The sequence below is a fragment of the Mercenaria mercenaria genome, chromosome 17, assembly GCF_021730395.1.
Source record: "Mercenaria mercenaria strain notata chromosome 17, MADL_Memer_1, whole genome shotgun sequence".
In the NCBI taxonomy this organism is placed as follows: domain Eukaryota; kingdom Metazoa; phylum Mollusca; class Bivalvia; order Venerida; family Veneridae; genus Mercenaria; species Mercenaria mercenaria.
Window position 1 is genome coordinate 71,836,751 of NC_069377.1, and position 22,237 is coordinate 71,858,987.

The following is a 22,237-nucleotide window of genomic DNA, read 5'->3' on the forward strand; positions in this document are numbered from 1 at the left end:
TAAGTGCAAGCTTTTATACTGGAATATACAGAAGTACATGTATATTCTGTTGTTTGGGTTAGGTCCCTTGAAAACTGGTACATGAATAACGACTTAACAGCGTAATAGAAATTAAAGAAAAGAGAATTTTATGATGAAAAATCCGAAGTGCCTGAGGCGGCATTCGAAACCGGGTTGCAAGGGTGGAAGGCCAATGCTCCAACCACTGTGCCAAAGAGTCAAATCCCTAGCTAGTTGTCAGAGATTGGTTTTAAACATGAGGCTATACATAAGCGACCATAAAAATAACAAAATTCAGCATTTTGTAAACTTCGTAGGACCGTAACTCCTTAACCAGGCATGGTACATGTATGTCCTGGCAAAATGCACCACTTAACTTCATAGAGATATATTCCTGTAAGTTTGGGCCAGACATCTGGAAATTGTAGCAGTTATCCTGACAAAGATTTACGGCATTTTATCGATTTTATTTAACAAGTTGAGTAAATTCAATGTAGTAAGACACAAATGTTATATTCTTTTTGTCACAAACTTTTGGTGCTGAAAATCAATTTTTTTTCTATCTTTACCTTTTATAGACCAAGTCAATTCGATCAAAGTCTCCTGTACTTGAAATGATGTCAATATCAAAGCTTTGTTACACAAGTGTAATACCATAATTATGTAATGGCTTTATTTCACTCCAACAATGTCAAATATGTGATACAGTTATGTAACAACCTAACAAGAATTCCTGGTTTCTGTGCGGACTTGCTTTTTCGCAAGTAACAAACCACTATAGGCTGTATGTGACTAAATAACAATTGTCTTCTGTCAAATAATAATAAAGGACAATGCCTATCTCAGTCATCAACTTGTGACCCGTTGACGTATAGTCTAGTTCTTTACCTAGTATATACTGAACTATCTGGGTGAGTTTAAACAAGAGCTGTTTGAAAAACACATATGCCCCCTAATAGCCTTAGATATTAAATGACCTTGACCTTTGACCCAGGTTCAAGAGTGATAGGGGTCATCTACTAAAGCAGGGTTCATACAGACTGACAAAAAATTCAAGGGGTTTTTAAGGACTTTTATTACGTTTTCAAGGATAAACAAAAAATTGAACAAGCACTTATTACACACGAAATGACTGGCTTACAATTGGTGAACACTTCTTACTATGACTATCACGTGATATAAGTTTTTCTATAAAGTTCCAATTTGCAATTGATCAACACTTTATCACACACAAAATGACTGGCAAACAAATGATCAACACTTCTTACATCAACAGCGACTTATCATGTCATATAAGATCAAGTTTTAGGTGCATCTGGCTGCTGGGGGCGAAGGTGGAATAGTAAACACATCAAGAGTGGCCGTAGGTGACTCTCGATCAGGTACATTTTTCTTGTGCTTCTCAGACTTGACCTGCAATTTCAGCGCCGATTCACCCACTGAACTAATGTCAATAACTTTGTTACAATATTTGCACATGGCTTTCTGTTTGTTTTCGTGCTCGACCAGCCATGGATAGGATACAAGCCACTTTTTGTTGAAAATACACGACATTGGGTCAATTCGTTTCACTTTTGTGGCGTACGCCGTTTCGCCGCGTATAACCGGCTAGGCGTTCGTTTGGCTTGCCGGCACTACACGGGTCTATCCGGTGTACGCCGATGTGCGCCGGTCTTGGCAAATCATATATTTTCGCGATACAAAATCGAGTAAACATTTGAAAATTTGGGTAAGTACCAGTAAATGTAGAAACATGCTGCAAGAACTATTTGCTAACTTATTTGGAAAAGGCCGCAAGAGAAAATCATAATAAATTGGAAACTTTTTTTTTTTGTTTCTGCAGCTCTCGTGGCTGGCGTATGCTGAAGCGTTCGTTTTATTGATAAACCGGCGAGATTTTTTTCTTGCCACCCACGTGACCGGCGTGCCCCGGGTTGAGTGAAACGAATTGGCCCATTTTCTTCAATATCGGTAACGGAAATGGTGTCCATAATTTTTACACGTCGTAATTTTCCTAGTCCCAGTCTGTTTAAAACCCGCATCGTACGGTACACATAGGTTATGTAGACATAAAACATAGCGATGCGTACATATAACAAAGCGTCTTTTACGATCTATTTTTATTAAGCTGACCAAAATTTCTGAAGAAGGAAATTCAAGGACTTTTATCATAAAATCAAGCACTTTTCAAGCAGTTTTCAAGGCAAGAAACGAATTCAAGGAGTTTTAAGGAGGTTTTTGGAAATTCAAGCACTTTTCATCTAGCAGCTTGAAATTCAAGGAGTTTTCAAGTCTGTGCAAACCCTGTAAAGAAGACCAACTATCCCATAAAATTTGATGTATGTAGGTCAAACAGACCTTAAGGTATTGAATTAAAATGGATTTCACCCTAAGTGACCTTGACCTTTGACCTGAAAATTATCAAGGGTCATCTTCTCAAGGAGACTGGGTAAATCAGTTTTGCTGATATTGATCTATAAAGGATTTGATGCTAAGTGACCTTGATCTTTGACCCAGTAAACCGAAATTGATTAAGGTCATCTTCTAAAAGAGACCAATCAACCTATGAAATTTGAAGTATGTAGGCCAAACAGATCTAAAGATATTGCTTTAAAATAGATTTGATCCTAACAGACCTTGACCTTTGACCTCATGACCCAGAAATTATAAGGAAACTTAACATCTAATAAAATATGAAGGCTCAAGGTTAAATAGTTCTCAAGATAATAATCAGAAATAGATTTAACCAATTAGGACCTTGTGACCCAAAAATAAATACCGGTCATCTGCTGGTTATGATCAACCTCCCTATCAAGTTTTGGTGATCCTAGGCCTAAGCGTTTTCAAGTTATTGTCCCCAAACCAACTGGTCTACGGATAGACAGACTTAACTGTTCTGGGTCACTGTGACCGTGACCTTTGACCTACTGTCCTCAAAATAAATAGGGGTCATCTGTTAGTCATGACCAACTACCCTATCAACTTTAGTGATCCTGGGCTCAAGCGTTCTCAAGTTATCGTCTGGAAACTGTTTAACTGTTCTGGGTCACTGTGACCTTGACCTTTGACCTGCTGTTCTCAAAATCAATAGGGTCATCTGCTGGTCATGACCAACCTCCCGATCAACTTTCATGACCCTAGGCCAAAGCATTCTCGAGTTACCACCTGGAATCCGTTTAACTGTTCCGGGTCACTGTGACAATGACCTTTGACCTACTGACCTTAAAATCATTAGGGGTCATCTGCTGGTTATGACCAACCTCCCTGTCAAGTTTTATGATCCTAGGCCCAAGGGTTCTCAAGTAATCATCCTGAAACCATTTAACTGTTCCGGGTCACTGTGACCTTGACCTTTAATCCACTGATCTCAAAATCAATAGCGGTCATCTGCTGGTCATGACCAACCTCCCTATCAACTTTCATGATCCTAGGCCCAAGCATTCTTGAGTTATTATCCGGAAACCAATTGATCTATGGATAGACAGACCGACCAACATACCGACATCTGCAAAATAATATACCCCTCCTTCAAGGCAGGCTTAGTTTTCCAAGAATGATATATTAGCATACTACATTTCAATAGCTACAGTGGTATTGTTATTATGTTCACTACTGATACAAAATTAAAACCTATATGTACCTTGAACTCCATCGACCTTTAGACTCTCAGATTCTTCCCATTTCAAAGATTCCTGCACAGAAAAAAAATTTCAGTTACACCATTTTTCTTAAACTAGACATTCCTTTTGGCAAAACACAAATTAAGCAGAAACCTAGCAACTGAATCTTTATTAAATACTTCAATGGAAACTGAACGTTACAATGAGCCATGAAGGCCCTAAATCCATTTTAACAATAACTAGAGCTTTCATAAAAAGTGATTTTACCTCAAGACACCACTTCAAAACAAGGTAAGTGAAATGTTGTAATTATGACCTTTGACCTTTGGCCTTCAAATGTGAGAGGACAGATTTTTGAGCTATTTGACCTTTGAACTCTGTGATCTTGACCTTGGACATAGTGACCTAGGTTGTGTACTCTGCACATCATCTTTATGATGTTAACAATTGATACCAGTTTTATGAAAATGATTGCAGTAGTTAAGAAGATACGGAGTGGACAAGAAGTTTAGCTATTTGACCTCCAAGTGTGACTTTGACCTTGGACCTTTTTACCCAGCAATTTTGACAAATTCTAGGGCAAAATAACTTAGGTGCAATCTTGCCCATTATCAAATTCATTCAAAATCTTGTGACCATAATACACTCTGTGTAGGTTTCAAGAAGATCACTCAAGAAATGGGGCAAGTGTCTATAGTCTGCAGGTCACTGTGACCTTGACTTCTGACCTTCAAAACAGTACCAAAATTTATTTACTGACTACAGGTAGTCGACCTATGAAGTTTGTCTGCTCTAGGCCCAAGTGTTCTCTAGCTATTGATCAGAAACCAAATGGTCAACTGACTAACAGAAAAGATTAGCAAATCAATCTGCCCACTCTTCTATGAGTAATCATTTTTGTTTCAAAACTCCCTATATCAAACAAGCAAGATACATTTATATTTAGCACAAGCAACATGTACCTCTGGATTGTCTATTTCTACATAAATTCTGGGATTGAAAAAGCCCCAACACGGATCCTTCAGGACTGAAAAGGAAAAGTGTAACTAGAACAATCAAATCTGAATATTGTGTAGAACGAGTTGTTTGTAAAACACATATTTTTATGTCCCCAATGATGGCTTATTGAAGGTAACTGGGCATGCTGTCTTCTGTCTAAAGTATCCTGTGACTTTGACCTTTGACCTAATGACCCCAGAACAATAACAGTGGTCTGTTTGATTTTCAAGTTCAAGCACTCATCAAATCAAGAACTGCACATACTGGATTTATGTGTTTGATACTCATTGCTATTATTTGAATAGTGAATTTTACCAATTTAATTGTGCATTTATACAAATATGCAGCTTATCAGTTGTTCTGTACCAACCAAACTTTTTAGCAATATTAAATGAACGAGTAATGACTGCTTTGCATTCAACCTTTGGTTTGTAGTGTTGAAACCATAGCTAATGACTTGATCAACATTATCTAGTTTCAAGAGTTGAATACTGCAGTTTAGCTTGCATACCTATTATCCATACCATACTGTTGTTTCATCACCATAAACACACAATTTCATTCAGTCAAATTCAGAAAATCCACATGGTTATTTTTAATGAACAAGCTTAATTTTTAGCATACAAAAAGACTGCATTTTTGTGTTTTATAACAAATACCGTATAGCGGGTTATTTCTGCGTGGGGCATATTTCTGCGTTTCTGCGGTCTCTCGATAGAATCGCAAAAATATTTCCAGCAGAATACCATGGTTCATACAGGACTTGGCAAAAAAAATTCAAGGACTTTTCAAGGACTTTTTATCGATTTTCAAGGACTATTTTAATCGCTTTAAATCTTCAATTACAAAACCATTTAGGCTCTTCATAAGGCATTATGATAGAAGAAAAGTTACAGAACAGTTTTATTTTCCATAAGCTACAATTTCATATCTTAACCTTTATGAGATCTTCAATGGGATTACCTTTTATGAGCTATATTTGCCTGTATACATACTTAGTACATGTTTCTTATAAGTCTTTCAAGCTCTCAAGACTAGTTTTCAATTTCTCCTCAAGGGACTTCACTTCTTGTTTTCGCGTGTGATTTCAACGAACTTTCTCCCATAGTTCCGACATCAATGAGTTTATCACATACACTTATGCTTGTCTGACTTAAACTCCTTTAACCACGATGAATAATCATCCTGTGTAAGCAATTTATTGGTGAAACTACATTTATTTTTTGGGCCACTCATTGTTGTTGTTGATAAGTCACGCTACAATGACCTTGCGCATAATATTTTAACGTTGTGAAAATCGCTATTCTGTATCTAACTTCCGTACCGAAACGGTGTTCAACTAGCGTTCCCTCCGTGGGTGTGCATGTATTTTTATTTTACACCGTTTTTTCGCTCGTTTTGACTTACTTATTATTTATTTTTTGTATTTTTCCCCTAACATACGATTGCACCCCCGTTTTTAGCAAAATTTAAGGACTTTTTTACCTTTTTTTTCAAAATTCAAGTACTTTTTCAGGGGATTTTTGGAAGAAAAAAATCAAGGACTTTTCAAGGACTTAGGATCAAATTCAAGGACTTTCAAGGACCTGTGCGAACCATGGAATACTCATGCAGCAAAAATTTAAAACGCAAAAAAATCTGCATTTTTTTCATCAACGTTGTTTCACGCTATGTTACCCGAGGTAATCCAAAGTTCATAATGGCCTGGTCTAATTATTGAAAATTACCGTCGCTATCTAATAATTACCGATAATCGTATAATCATGATAATTAGGTGTGATGGTCAATCAAAGTCCTAACTGTTAATCCCTCAGAAAACATTCTTTTGTGAATGAAATAAACTGAGTGAATTTCACTTGTGTTGTTCTGATTAATCTCTTGTGGCGATCTTCCAAATTAGGTATACTTTAGTAACCTTTACATAAGTTTACCCGTTATATATATACCGTAGTTTGCAGTTGTTATTTGTGCAATAATTTATTGTTATTGGACTTATAATTTTTCATTTCGCAAGTTATTATATCCTACAATGTATTCATTAAATGCAAATTACTTTACAGCAGTTACCAGTAATTTATTTTATTGTTTTCATACGCTATCATTCTCACAACGTCCGATCATGCGAGGAATTATCTCCCCCTTGGCATCGAAAACGCAAAAATTTCTCTTCCTTTTAAGTGAAAACGCAGAAATTTGTTTCACATTATTTGGGGCCAAAACGCAGAATATTTTGACCGCAGAAATAACCCGCTATACGGTACTGTAAAATAAATGCCAATAGTATATACACTGAGTCTATATCATATACAAAATGTTAAATATGTCTACCACATTATGACTGCTTGATAATGCAAAAAGATTGTTTGGTGGAGGTAGAACTATTTTTTGGTCATTTCTGCAGTAAGGAATGACAGATTTTTGAAATTCAGGATAAGATTATGTAAGTGCCACCCAAAAGTGACAGAGTGCATGCTCACTTGAATATAAATATGGAAAAACAGTTAATTTGTTTCATTCTGCTCATCAGAACTCTCTGCTTATATAATGTATTATCTTAAATTTTGCACACACCTTTCTGTAGGTTGTGGAAAGCCTGCCGTATCTCTGTTTCATATTCTCCAGAAAAAAAGAAATCACATATAATCTCTTCTCCATATTCCCAATCTCTCCATACAGGGTTTTCATTTGCAACTTCGGCAAAAATTTCCCAGCCTGCTCTTAAAATCACCTTGAAACACCAGGAATAGTCTGAAAAACAAGAGCATTTGAAAATCTCATATACCATCCATACTGATCTGAATTTAGAGTCTCAAGTATGCTGTGACTTCGACATCCATCCTAATGAGCCCCTAAACAAAGAAGTCACCTACTTTCCATTAACAAGCATAATATGAACCATTTAAAGCATTCTCTAGGCATTGATCTGATATCATTTTCAGTCTTAAAGTTACAGCAACTTGACCTTCCACCTTCTGTCTTGTACCAACCTGTCCTCAAATTATTTAATGAAAACGGATATTATTAATTTATCTCTTCCCAAATGAGAAAACGGTTACTTCTGCCAAACTGTGACAGAAAATTCCAAATTATGAAGCGCTTTTTCAAAAATAAGGAAATAGTATTTATAATAGATTGGAAATGAAGCAGTATAAGCTTTCAATTAAAGCTTGTTTTCAGATCCTTTGCACTATTTTTATTTGTAAACTTGGTTGTATGAATGTGATTTATGTATATGGTATATCAATAAATACTCTTCAAACAAAATTAATGTCTGATTGAAAAAACACCAAATTTTCATGTCTGTTATAGACCTTTATGTAATTCTAAAGATCGGCTTTTTCAATAAAATGCACTTCTCCCAAAATAGGCAGTTCTGGCACATGAAATTTCTTCCCAATTTGAATGGGCAAGGCCTGTATGAACAAGAGCTGTCTCCATAGGATGACACATGCCCCCTATGGCACTTTGAATGAACAGTTATGGCCGATGTTAGAGTTTAGGACCTTTGACCTACGGAGCTGGGTCTTGCGTGCAACATGTCGTCTTACTGTGCCACACATTAATGCGTAGTTATTTTAAAATCCATGCATGAATGACGAAGATATGGACCAGACACGCCCATCAATGCACTATTATGAAAAATGACCTTTAACGTCTATGTGTGACCTTGACCTTTGAGTTATGGACCTGGGTCTTGCGTGCGACACGTTGTCTTACTGTGGTACACATTCATGCCAAGTTATTTGAAAATCCACAAATGACAAAGATATGGACCGGACACGCCCATCAATGCACTATCCTTTAACGTCTAAGTGTGACCTTGACCTTTGAGCTACGGACCTGGGTCTTGCGCACGACATGTCTTCTTACTGTGGTACACATTCATGCCAAGTTATTTGAACATCCATCCATCGATGACAAAGGTATGGACCGGACACGAAAATTGTGGATAGACTGACAGACCGACAGACGGTTCAAAAACTATATGCCTTCCTTCGGGGGCATAAAAACCCTGCTATCATACATTCTGGTCCGTCTCTCACTTCAAAAGCTGGAAAATGTTTCGTTGTTATTCAGACTTACATACTTTAACCTTTAGCCTGCTGGCGGCAAGTGATTCTGCCTTTGCGATCAGTGCAGACCAAGATCAGCCTGCACGTCTGTGCAGGCTGATCATGGTCTGCACTGTTCGCTAGTCAGTCAGTAAATTTTCAGCAAACACCCCACTGAATAATAAATGGTATTGCCCAAATTGAATGATGGACCAGTCCATTTCAGAAATTTAGCAGGCTAAGCGTTAAATAAAGTTTGACGAAAGTTACTTTCATCTGCATAACAAATGTCAATTTTAGCAAGTTATTAAGCTTTGCCTCCACAGCCTAGAGGTAGCATCTGCTTCAGTTCTGGAAGGTTGTGGGTTCAATCTCTGGCCGTGTCATACCAAAGGCATGAAAAATTATATGAGTAACTTCATTTCATGATGCTCAGCATTAGAATGGAAACTGGCCACTTTTCTTGTATACCAGACTGGGATTTCTGGCGATTTCACCAGTGCTGGAAAACTCCATCTTACACCCTTGGGTGTAAGATGATTCTCATGCAGTAAATGACGTATAATGAACTACATCTGTATTAGTAGATTTGTGTGGAAATAATTATGTTTTACATAAAACAGGATAAAAATCAAATACCTGGATAGTTTCTCTTTGTTCCATATAACATATTTCTCGATTAAAAAAATGTCATTTAACAGAAAAAACATTTATAACGTTTCACTGCAGACCAGAACTATTACATCGTTTCTGTTTTTGTAACGTCATGATGTACTTCCTGTTTACGGACGTAAAGTTCCTGCGCTTTGTTAATATGCTACTGTAAGAAGAAAGTGCTATAAGAAAATCATTTGTTTGAATTTATTTTTACTATTATTTGTTGAATATGGCATTCAAGAAAAAGAGTGGTAGGTGTAGTTCTCAGGTAACTGTTTAAGTGGCAACTCGGCAGAGCCTCGTTACTGCCAAAACCAATTACCCTCGAGCCAGATATTCCCATCTGCACCTACCACCAGCGAAATAATCTTATAATCATTATCTATATTCTATGGAAGATAGATTTCAACAGGAATGAGGTGTTGAGAGCAACAATATAAGACTTGCTTCACAATTAACCTAAAAATATATATTAGTATAGCGAATAATATTAATTACCTTTCGGTATCGTCCCTATTTTTTCAGAATTTCCATCCTTACATCTGACAGCAGCTACAGGGAAGGTACTTGTTCCCTGAAATTTTGTGGTCTCAATCTGTAGCTGTAACTTTTCCCCACGCTTAACTTGCTCTTTTAATGTCTTCTTGTATACATGGTAACCCCGTAGAGGCAATCTGGCAAATTTCACTTTCAACATCTTGTTTAAGTGGCTTTTAAAGCAAGTCTAAAAATAAATTAAAGAAGAAATTGCAACATAGTTACTGACATCCCCAGTCTTGGGAGATTTTGAACAAAACATACTGCAAAACAATACATGTTCTCTACAGATTAAGGGGTAACACATCTAAGAAGATTTTTCTATTTTCAGCACTGGCTGCCCCTAGAAATGGCTAAGCAGAATCATCTGAACAGAGGCATGTTCATCAATTACTTGTTTTAACAAGTGTTCATTGGCCTAACAGATATCAGCTATATCATCCAAAACATGGGCTACATGGAAGGGGGGCATATAGATAGCTGTTCATTAAATCTATTTTCATCAATATTTGTAGCTTCTAAAATTTACTTTTTTTTGTAGATACTGAAATGCATCGTTCTTTCAAAGAAGTTGCAATAACATTATGACAATCACTAAGACCACAATTATTGAAATTTACAATATTACAAAAAAGATTTTTTTTTAATTAGTTATCTATCAAACTAGGATCCCGATTTTTCATCATACATGTTGGCTCTGTAACAATACTTTCTGGGTTAAAATTACCACACACATTCAAGAGTGCTTTACATTGGTCATGGGTGCAAGTGAGAACGTATCAAAACCAAAATGTAGCCACATGCCACATGGTACAGTCAAAATGTACCCAGAATAGTCAGAATGTACCAATATTCTCTATGTGGGTACATTTTGGTTTGGGTATTGTTTTGACTATAATATCCTTTTACATTTATCTCTTTTGCGGAAATCAAAATACATATATATAATATTGTCAAGAGATACACATTTACAGGGGTCACGCTGTTGATCACCATTTTGAGCTATTTTTAACAAAAATTAAATGTGGCTCCGTAAATTTCTAATTGGCTAATATGGCCCGAAGCTATGTGTGTCTGAAAAACTATGAATTTTGACTGTTTCACAGTGTTTATGGACCAAAAGGTGTGAAAAATCAATCTGTGTATACAAAACTTGTATAAAAAACAACATCCGTTATTGAAAAGAGGGAGCCAATTTGCAATAGTTTTATTTGATTAGACAGTCAATTTGCAATAACTGAAACTGGATAATTATAATCACTGTTTTGTGTGCTTGATACGATTATATGAGTGGTCGGCCGTTATGATCTATTCTATTGCAATTTTTCTATAATTGCCAAGGCTTAGTTTGGGCAGAATCAAATAAAAAATACTTTAATTAATCAGAAATTTTAGGTATTGAATAGCTATGATGGTAGAAAAAGACAGGTATTTTATCAAGAATTTAATTCTAAAGTCGCCCATTTTTGCGACCATGATTTTCAGACATTTCTGTCATGTCCAACGAGATTTTCTTGTGCAATCTTAATAATAAGCCAATAGAAAGTCTGCATTTAAGAAAATATGATAACTGTTGCAAAATCAGCTCTTGTTTTGAAGCATTTTTCAAGAATAAAACATGCAAAGGCATCAAACTCCACCAACTTTTAGGCAATGTACAAAAAAAGAAAACTTAAAATTTGAAAAGCTTAAAAAACATTTCTTCCTTATTGACATCTTTATTTTAAATGTGATTTTCAGAATTTGTTTTATTAAATGGCAGATGTTTATAAAAATGATAATTTTACAATTCATATTTCTAATAGCCTTTTGAAGGGTAGAAAGACGTAATAAATTAATTTCTTGAGTGGTACGAGTACATTGGTATTTCTACAAAAAACGTCAATGCCTCATATTATTTTATCTTTTCTGAAAAAGCAGTGGCTCAGAGGAAAAAATACCCAGTGTCATCCCTGCATTTATGTAGACAAGTAGGTGTGAGAGTTATGACCCTTATGCCATATAATGTGGGTGATGATTTGGTATAAATGTTTTAAGTTTGAAGCAAATCCGTCAAGTAGTTACAGAGATAAAGAGAAAGTTCATCAAAGTTTTAACCAAGGTGTGGACGCGGAAGGACACCGAGACCGGGTAGAGTAGAATAGCTCTCCATATACTTTGAAAGGTAAGATTTATTTTAAGTTGACAAGACTACAACAAATAAAGATGAGCTAAAAGCATTTGTTTTCCTTGTTAAAACATATGTTCTAGGTCTTTTCTTCTATACAATCAAAATTTGTATAGAATGAACAAAATGCTGATCAGAGTTATAACTTTATTTATAAAACATTAATAAAACATCAGAACAGTGGGGGGGTGTTTTGGCTAGGGGACGTTTTGACTAACATCCGTTGATTTGATCACGATTGATCAAGTGGGCAAACGCTTTGAAATAAGATAACGCTCTAACACGGGATTATCCCCAGTTGCCATTCTGTGTATTTTTAGTTCTTTGGTTTTACTTTTAGTGTATAATTTTCTTTTATTTTATAAACCACTGGGACGCGATAATGACCATTTTGCATTTGAGTTTGACTTATTTTGCAATACTGTTATTTGTTTTATAGATATTTCTAGCTATATATTGTTAGATTTAGCTATACTGTATAACTAATTTGTGACATTTCTGGGCCCTTTGCTGGGCTATGTTTTGGCGGGAAAAATCCATTTGAACTATGTTTATAATATAGGTAATCGAAAACTTTCAACGTATTATATTAAAAAGAATATAGATCTACAAGTAATCAATATATTTTCGAAAAATGAGTTAATGTCTCACGGCACCTTAGAAAGGACAGTCCGAATTCTGTTACACGTTCGTATTCTGTTATGTTGTTGTTGTAGTTGTCCAGGTGGTTTAAAAGTCTGTACCGTAACGTAACATTATCTGTTACGGAGTATGCCCTTTTCTCGTTTTCCGAGCCCCTTAACTGGTATTTCAGCTCTTGTCAATAATAGATTTCAGCTGCAGAAGATATTTTGCTACATTTTGATACTCCAACATTTAAACATAGAAAATACCCAAGAAGAAAAGTTCTAAGAATTGTTGTCAGTGAATAATCCAAGCTTTCACATGATGACCCTCATCCTCTGAAACAGCCAGATGCTTTCTTGTTGAACCGAGACTTAAGATCATTTATACTAGCTCTCAAAAACTAAGACCTTTGAAAATGTATTTTTTTGAACGAAGAACATGTACACAAATGTGTTTACAAACAACTAATTTTTACAATAAGTGAATATACTATTTCCTATAAGAAAGTAATGTTTTACCCCAGTGATTTTAAATAATCAAATCATATGCCAAAATTTTCAGATGAGCATTTTACTTTTAATGCGAATGATACTATTTTCTTTTTACTCATGTTTCAACTGTTACAGGGTTAACATAGCATGTATAAAAAATTAGAAACAGGAAAATGCGTGCAAGTAGTAATTTTCCAAAGGCTCGGAGCAATGAGAAGGCTCGGAATTTCGAGAAATAGACATACCCATGGGACAAGATACAAAAAGAAACAACAACAAAAAACTGTATCTAACGTCAGATACAGTATAACTCTAAAAGGACAAATATATTATTTCTTATAGACAGTATCTGCCTTTAAATATTCAGTCTATGTATCGCACTAAACAACAATCCGAGTGTCTACATAAAAGTAAAATATTTCTCTCTAGACCGCTCACCATCTAAACCACTGTTAGCATGACTGGGTGTGAAACATTTGTATATAGCAATAGTAGTTTACAGGCCACTTCCATTTTAGTGAAGTGGTTATAGAGTGTCCGCCTACGGATCAAAAGGTCTGAGGCTCGATACCCGGTAGGGACTTTGGTATAAATTTACTTTAATGGTGTCAGAAGTGTTTGACGGACTTATGCGGTAGGAATGGAGAGCTAGTCTGAATAGGTGGTCAACTCTGAAAAAGTAAAGGGGTACATGTGTATTGATAGTACCAGCAGGTTTATAGGCCATTTCATAAGCCTTGCTGTTGGGTTAACCATTTTATTTGCGACGTGGTTAGAGTGTGGACCCGCATACGGACCAAGAAGTCTGGGGTTCGATACCCGGTAGGGACATTGGTACTTTCTCCTCAAGGTTTACTTTGCATACATAATAGCAAAAGTCAAAGATAGGTATGATATCAAATGGATATTTTACAGATGATCAGATATCATGCATGCAATAGATATCAATTACAGTATTGAATCATACAACTATACTTCAGTTATTTCATACTAAAAAGTAGATCCATTAATTTATCTGTTGATCATACATAGATTACACGTTGAACAGATTAATATAAATGATTTAATAAAAATATGTAAGAAGATCATTTGGAAGAAAAAAACGCAACCAAGCAAACTAATTGTAGACTCAGTTTGACAGAGTTTGTTCATGACAGGTAATAAACTGTGTAACACCCCTCATGTCCCCTATAAATAAAATCCAAATATCTAATACTTCAATCACTCTGTTCCTTCATATTTCAGTACACATATATATTATACTATGTTACTATATATACCAAATTTAAGTGTTTTTAAGACAAAGGCAGGCACTAAAGGCGCCGAATTCATCTTCTACGAGAACAGACACAGAGCAATCTGACCAGAGGGACCAACCTTTCATGTTTAAGCTATGGAGGAAGACCCCAGTTGCCCCTCCGTGCATTATTTCATCACGAGCGGGCACCTGGGTAGAACCACCGACCTTCCGTAAGCCAGCTGGGTGGCATACCTCTCTCGTAGCTTCACCTTATTTTTTGACCGATGATAAAATTTCATATGTCTCAAAGTTCACCAGCTAAAATTACATTTAAACAAAATAATTCTGACTGAAAATTTACTGGGGGATATGCCCCTTTTTAGCCCTATCTCTCTCTCTCCAAAATTCACCTTAGTTGAACTTGGTGACCGATTGAAAATACTTTTCAAATTTCATGACTTATGTGATGTAAATGTTAAAGTCATGTCTATCAGTTTGTTTGAAGAAAAAGAAAAGCAATTGAGAAAAGTAAAGTAAAAAAAAAACAAGTTAAACAGAGACAGACAATGAGTAAAGTTGGTGCTGGAAAAGAACTGAATGAAGGTGTTGCTGAAAAAAATGAAAGAGCATGAAATTAGCCAGAGAAAGGTAACAAAGTCAACAAAGCAGTCCAATGTGAAATCTGTCTCCATAAATAGTAAAGTCGAAACAAAAAGCAGTACTTGCATGTTCTCCGCAACCTGGTCCGTTTCATATACATTTTGTAAATCTTGCGCTTGATTCTGCCAGTGACAGTGCAGATTCTGAAATTAATAATGATGATCTTTTCTGTGTTTGCAACAGGTTTAGCCCAGAAGAAATAGCCAGAAGTACATCTATAATATTTGTAAAAATGTGTGATGGTGTGAAAAATGGCCAGGCTTGAAATCACTGGGTACATCTGATGTTTTGTACATCAGTTCGTGTTGTGAGAAGGGGAGACAATATTCCTGTGCCCCCACTGCTAGAGAGTAGCTTAAACATGCATAAAAATTATATAGTAGTTAGAACAGTTTAACAGTTGAATTTGTTATTTTCTGCAAGTTCATGTTGTTCGACCATTTTATTGATTAATTTGTACAGGCTAGTTAACCCATAAATTTATTCTGAGTTCCTTAGATTACAGTGCACTTTATGGATCAAGAACCAAAATGGCGGACATATTGTTGATTTACCTGTGTGTTATATTAAAGCTCTGGGGACTATATTTGGAATGCATTAATGATAAAAGATAATGCAAAACTTAGCGGAGGATTAATTCTTTCATTGTATGTATCTTTTTCAATATTTCCAATTGATTATTTTGCATTTATGTGGATCGATTCCCTAGTGTCATCTGAATATGGACTCCCGGGGATACAAAATTACATTCTTACAAAATATTTGTACTGTAGAAAGGCCGGGGGCAAGCCAATTAATAGCTCTCCCTCTCGTATCTTCCCCTTATTCCAAGACCGTTGATAAAATTTCATACTTCTAATAAAACTACATCTTTCGTTTCCATTTTGTCTGAATAATAACACATTGACTAACAGAAACACGATGACATTTCACCATGCCTTTAGTATATATCAGAATAAATACCCACATGTGTCCACACTCTCCTGCATTACTGACTGCTCAAATGTGCTAAATAACTGATACATCAAGAGCTGTAACTGTGCTGTAATGTCAATATTATGATATTCATGTAAGATGTTAAAACAGAAGTAAATGGTAGTTGTAGACCTGCGATAACAGAACTTTACGCAGATTCCAATCAAACAAAATACATAAAATGAACGAGTTGAACAAAATCAACAAAACCAAGAATCACAGAAAACGATCGATAATATGTAATATCAATATATAAACCAAATCATTTATCTAAATATCATTTAATAAAGCTTGAAAAGCTAAAGAACTCCAAATAAATGAATTAAACTTAAATATGGCGGTCGCTCACGCAAACCAAGATCACATGACCACGAAACAACATATATTCCAGTCTCATTGGTCAAAACAAAACGAAAGTAGCCAATCTAAAAATAATCAGTTCGTGGAAATGGACTATTTTTACTTTAAATGATACATAAATAGGTTAAGTTGATATAGTTTCTGGTCCTTTGGGATTCAATTTTACTTTGATAGAGCTCCGTACCCGTGCAAGAGGCGTGAAGGGGCGGTGGAGGGATGGGTCACATTGATAGTGAATTTGATGTAAAACAGAACCTGAAAAGACACAGAAAGTTAAAAATTGGCCATTACTACTTTCATTCGTACTTGACCTTCCCGGGGTATTATCGCAGATTTTTGAATGACTTCTAGAAAATAACAAAGCTGCTTAATGATATATTTCCTTCTACAACATCTAAGAAAAAAGGTAATATAAAGAAAAATGAACATAGAAGCGAAGACCTAACGTCGCCTCACATCCGAGCATATACAGATTTTAGTCTTCCGTTTGAGTTACGCACGGACGCATGTGGTAGACATTACCCATTTTTTAAACTGAAATTGTTAGCTTTGAATTGACAAGGTCAGTGATTACTTTACAGGTCTACACAGATAATAAAATCTGTAAGAACACCCATTGGAAGCAAAGAAAATTTTGTGGAAATGATATAATCCAAGAGATCCAAAGTTATCCACGTTTTACGTGTTTCCTCAATTAGAACTTGATGGTATCCGCTTTTCATATCGATTGCGCTAAATATTTTTGAAGATAATCATACACTTCTTCATTGTTCTTTTGTTAAAATTGCGATAGTCGATAAACATCCTGAGCTTTCCATTATTCTTATGGACTAAAACAATATCTGATGCCCAAAGGAGACCTTGATTTGAAAATAACAATTAGCTAACAGCTGTTCTAAATGTACGTACTTCGTCTACCTTGCAGTTGAGATACAGCGATGTCTCTCTATAAATGAGGCTTCGTCGACTAAATAAAAGAAGATGCTTTATTACATCACAATAACCGATATCTGTGTCGATGTCGATGTCTATATGTTTCTTCAGAAGTTCTTGTTTTCATCTTCACCTAATTTTGAAATACCATGAAATATCAAATATGTTTGAATCTTGCTCAATTCATAACTTCTGAAATACTGAATAGCCGATAGCCACTGGTTGAATTTCACAAAGGAATTTTTTTGGGATATTATTATAGAATGTTACTAATACATTTGTTTTAGTAAATGTTGACCAACACTTCATTGTTTTCTTTCTGAGAATAGTGTATGCTGGATGGAGGTATGCCAACGAACTTTGGTAACGAAGTTTCCTCTGTTTCTTGTAGGATTCTAGTGTCATGGAAATTTAACTCTTTACCTGTAATCCTTTATATCTACTAGCTGGTTCAATCTTATGATAATCATGTTTAGTTCATCTAATCTTACAATGAAATTCTGTCTATTTTTCTTTTAAGCGCCAATCATCTAAATACAGGGTACCAAAGCATATAAAGCTAGTGTATTTGTTAAAATGTTTCACAAAAGTTGCTCTAGCAGTTTGTCAAAAGTTCGTTTACGAAGTTTGTATCCAGAAGAATTGGAGTTTTACACTATACAGGTACTTTGTTTCAGGCATAATCAAAACTAAAGAATGGTAGATATTTTGATTTCAGAATTCCATCTGTTCTTCAGCATGTGCGTTTATGCTGTGTTGGTGGCATTATTAAGCTTTCCAGCTTGAATACACCGGCTTAGGTGGTTCAAATTCTCCCACTTCTGTGGCTTAGGGATTGTTTAGTCACCTTTTGGATACGGTGCCTGCTTTTTGTCTTTTGACAGTTTCTGTGATATGCAGGCACCATAACATCGCACTCCTTCCCTAAATTCCAGTTTGTTTAGTTCTGCACATTGTTTTCGCGTTAAGGACTAGTTCATTTTTTAAATGGGAACGATACGCCACTTTTCATTGAATTGCAGTCTAGTGTATCATTGAAGGTGCCATGTACATCGCTGTAAGAACACGTTTGCGGATGTCTCTCAAATGTATTTTGGTACATGAGCAAATGGTGAGACCTGCTCAAAAACGGACTAGAGGGCATGGAAGGTAGCATGCATTGCCACTACCGGCAATGAACAGGCTCAATCAAGTCGAACATGTAGCATTTTCAATTTTGTCGTGCTGGGCGATCTGTGAGTTTCCTCTTTTTCTGTTCAATATAACCTATGTAGTTTGTTTCCGTCTGCAGAATACAGATTCAATATTTTAGTAAGATATTTTATTTCTGACCATTGAAGATGTCCATCGTAAAGTATTTCGCAAATACCATTAATGCAGTTTCTATTGTTCAGTAAAACAGTTGAGTTGTTGTTTATTTTAACTGTTGCTTCTCCTATAGTCCCACGTAATTTAGGATCTTCATAATTGCTATTTGAAGTGCCCCTATTCCATCATGAAATTGAAACACAAACTAGTTTGGGCAGTCCCTACCACAAAAAAAGAAAATTCTTGTTGCAATAATAACTTTTGGGCTGCATAGATTATTAGCTTTTTTTGTATCGACAAATATGCATGATTTCTGCAGCGGATATATTGCTTGACTGTAGGAGCGCAATATTATTCTGCAAAAGAACGAATGCAAAGCTAATAATCTTTTTATTACCTACATCTACGTATCTACACATATTTATGTTATATAAATATTATGCGTTTGTTTAAAAGTCTGAATAAAATTGACAAAACTAATGTAAAGGAAAAATAGCACAACAACACACATTATAATGACGTCAAGCACCCGATTTGGAATTCAGACGTCAATATGGAAAAATATTGACGTTTCCTGTTGCCTTGTAACTCAACGGAGATTAAAATCATAATACAGACAAATATGTATCAATTACAATATTGAATCAACGACTTTTATACAACGTTATTAATCTAATATGAACTTAGGTGCTACCTAGAAAGCAGAGCTCCCTTGAAAAATCACCAGTGCCCCTTGAAAATTAAAGGAGTGCTGCTGGAATTATCTGGAATTATGGATCCGTTTTAAGAAGTTTATGTTCTTTAAGATCTATTTAAATTTTAAGAATTGATGATAATCCATGATTTCGGAATGAATGTCTTAGAATGCACTAATCTTCACATGCGAAAACTCTACATATACTATATACGAACTAAAGAAAGTTAAGTTTCCTTTTTAGAAGGAAAAATGTGTCCAACTTTAAGGCAAAAATACTGCTATGATAGACGTCTGGTATGGAGAATAAAAATCATTTACATGTACAAAGCTTATTTAAAACCCAAATGGCTAGCCATCTTTAAAAGTTAGTGATGAGAATTTTACCCAGAGAAAGTAACTGTTTGCCGAAATTCTCGAGAACTCCTGTTTTATTTACTGAACTGCTAAGTTAACAGTCTATGACATTTTTTATAGTTAATCTTTTAGCACTACTGGTATAGAATAGGAATGGTAGAATGAGTCTTTTTGATGTTTATTGATAATTCATAGCCAACAGTTTTTTTCCTAGTAATAAACTCTAGTCAGTGATTTTTAAGCTTGTGGATGAAATATATGTGAACGGAGAGAAGACCATTATGTGCTTTTCACAGTCCAATGCCTGTATATTTTGTTACCAAAACCTTTTTAAAAAATAAGTTTCATCTACAGACAGTACATTGGAACCTGACATCACTAACAAAACACTTGTTAAATTTCACATGAATTACTTAATTTTTACAATGCTTTCAAAACTCATAAAAAACGCCAAAAAACACTGAAATAAAAAAGAAATTAAAAAAAAAAAGGCTTCCGGTGAGGATCGAACTCCCGACCTTTGGTTTTCAACGCGAACTCGGTAACCACTGCACCAATGTGGAAGTATGACGTCATTATCACAAATATAAGTATACATGGTAAATTTCAGTTATGGCAACGTGATGAAAATCGTTTCCCATTGAAAATATTGTATTTTTTTTTCATTCGTAGAAAATGTATTTAGCACTAAATTCTTATTATCAGACGCTCATTTACACTTTTATTCAACGTTCAAAGCAGTGAGCGAAACGCTTTTGTCAACCGTAAACAGCAAGCGTCTACTGACGTCTTACTGATTAATTACTATGAGAATTGTGAACTGGAAGAAACCCGACCGATTCCAAAACAGTACCACGAATTTTCAACTCGATAGTAATTCTATATACAGTTTTATTCATTTTCTTTTTCACACGTTTAACCGTAATGCGACGCTGTCGGCGCCGCTTTGCGGCGCCGGTAGCTCTGCTATTATCTGTTGATCAGCTAAACATAAATGAAACACAGCACATGTATATCACATCATTACCAGTGGTCTAGTGGTCCGCATACTGGCTAATGCCAACTAACAAACATTACTGATCCTATACTTCAATCATTCTATTGATACAAAGGCCAAATTGACCGAATCTAATGTGACGAGTAAAAAACAAAGAAAAATATCAAACAGGGAATGCCACGCACCAAAAACGTAGCCTCCTCAAAACGAAACCCCACACACACATACACACACACACACACACACACACACACACACACACATACACACACACCCAAAGCCAACACATAAGGACAAAACGAACAAACAAAGGAACACAGTGGGGCACCGCCTTGGAACGGTCAGTGGCAAAAACACCACTGGGGAGCTTAAACCGGTTTATGGTGCACCTAACCTCACTCTTACCCCTACCATGTTCCAAAGACATGGGACGGTGTAAATAAAAGTAATCCCCTCCAGGTGAATCTCTTACACACGTAATGGAAACAAAAAGGCATGGCATGTAAAACACAAAAATGCTCGTGTATAAATATATAAAAAACAAACCTTAAGAACCAAAAACGTATGTACTCAATGCCTTTTCAGAAGACAGAGCAACAAGAGAAACACCCTTAAGGGCCCGACGAAACAGGCCAGAAGACAAATATCAAAACAGTTCAGTCCTGGTAGGATTTAAAAACTGCTTATCATAGAGTCCTCCCCCTCTTCCGTCAGACGCAATCAAAGAGGGAAGCGTAGTGTCCAACTGTAATGTAGCGTCCGACAAACATTATTAACATATGTAAAGGATAAAGTATATAAAAGGAAAGATAATCATTTGAAACATTTATATAAAGATATGAAGAAGAAACTTATATAATATGGCATGGTTGAGGGAGAAAGACAAACTTACAACTCAAATGCATTACATAACATACTTATATAGCATGAAAGCAAAAATCATGTAAGATAAAGTCTACTATTATGATAGTTAATATCCTTTGTTAACATAGAATGACTCGATTTAATTGAGTCTGTACATGGTAGATATTGAAATGTGCAACATACATTTCATCCCGTCCCTCCCCCTCAAATTCCCGCATTAGAAGTTTTGGATATTGTTTAATCTACTCTTGGATATGGTGCCTATTTTTTTTTTCGGCGACGCCGTCTATATTTGTTTTCGTTACCTATGCCACGTGGCTTCAGTTTGCAAATCAAACTACTTGATAACGCATTATAAATAATTTATCAAAATGGAAGATTTATGCAACACTCTGCCTGATTGGACGAGAGTGTCAATTTCTTTCACTCTGTTGATTGTGCTACGCTGAGTGAAATGTAGACAAAGCGTTTATCCTAAACGACGCTGTTCACAGTTTTAAAGCTAACTTTGGCTCAGTATATTTAGCAAGAATATTGATATATCTCAAAATGATAAATAAGTTTAATAAATATGATAAAAACCTGTTCAAATACCAACATATATCAAATTAAAGAAAGGGCTGAATACGGTCTGCGTATCACATGAATAAGGGTGTGATAAGAGTCTTTTATATAGAGAAGTGCTTTTTAAAAGATTTT

General features: G+C 35.6%; 1 protein-coding gene across 4 annotated transcripts in view; it reads right to left on the reverse strand.

The window, feature by feature from the left end:
* The window catches only part of LOC123536632 (uncharacterized), a 39,508-nt gene extending 23,130 nt beyond the window's left edge, over positions 1 to 16,378 (reverse strand). The window contains exons 1-6 of one of the 4 annotated variants that reach the window (XM_053528587.1): positions 16,018 to 16,378; positions 15,113 to 15,193; positions 9,827 to 10,052; positions 7,191 to 7,367; positions 4,583 to 4,647; positions 3,641 to 3,692 (exon numbers count right to left, since the gene is read on the reverse strand). In XM_053528587.1, the coding sequence (XP_053384562.1) occupies positions 3,641 to 3,692; positions 4,583 to 4,647; positions 7,191 to 7,367; positions 9,827 to 10,052; positions 15,113 to 15,118 (526 nt within the window). In that variant the 5' untranslated portion in view covers positions 15,119 to 15,193; positions 16,018 to 16,378. Of the gene's footprint in view, positions 1 to 3,640; positions 3,693 to 4,582; positions 4,648 to 7,190; positions 7,368 to 9,826; positions 10,053 to 12,688; positions 12,760 to 15,112 lie in introns of those variants that run through there. The other 3 variants (XM_053528588.1, XM_045319961.2, XM_053528589.1) reach the window with 3 other exon arrangements.
* Between the last annotated feature and the right edge of the window lie 5,859 nt (positions 16,379 to 22,237).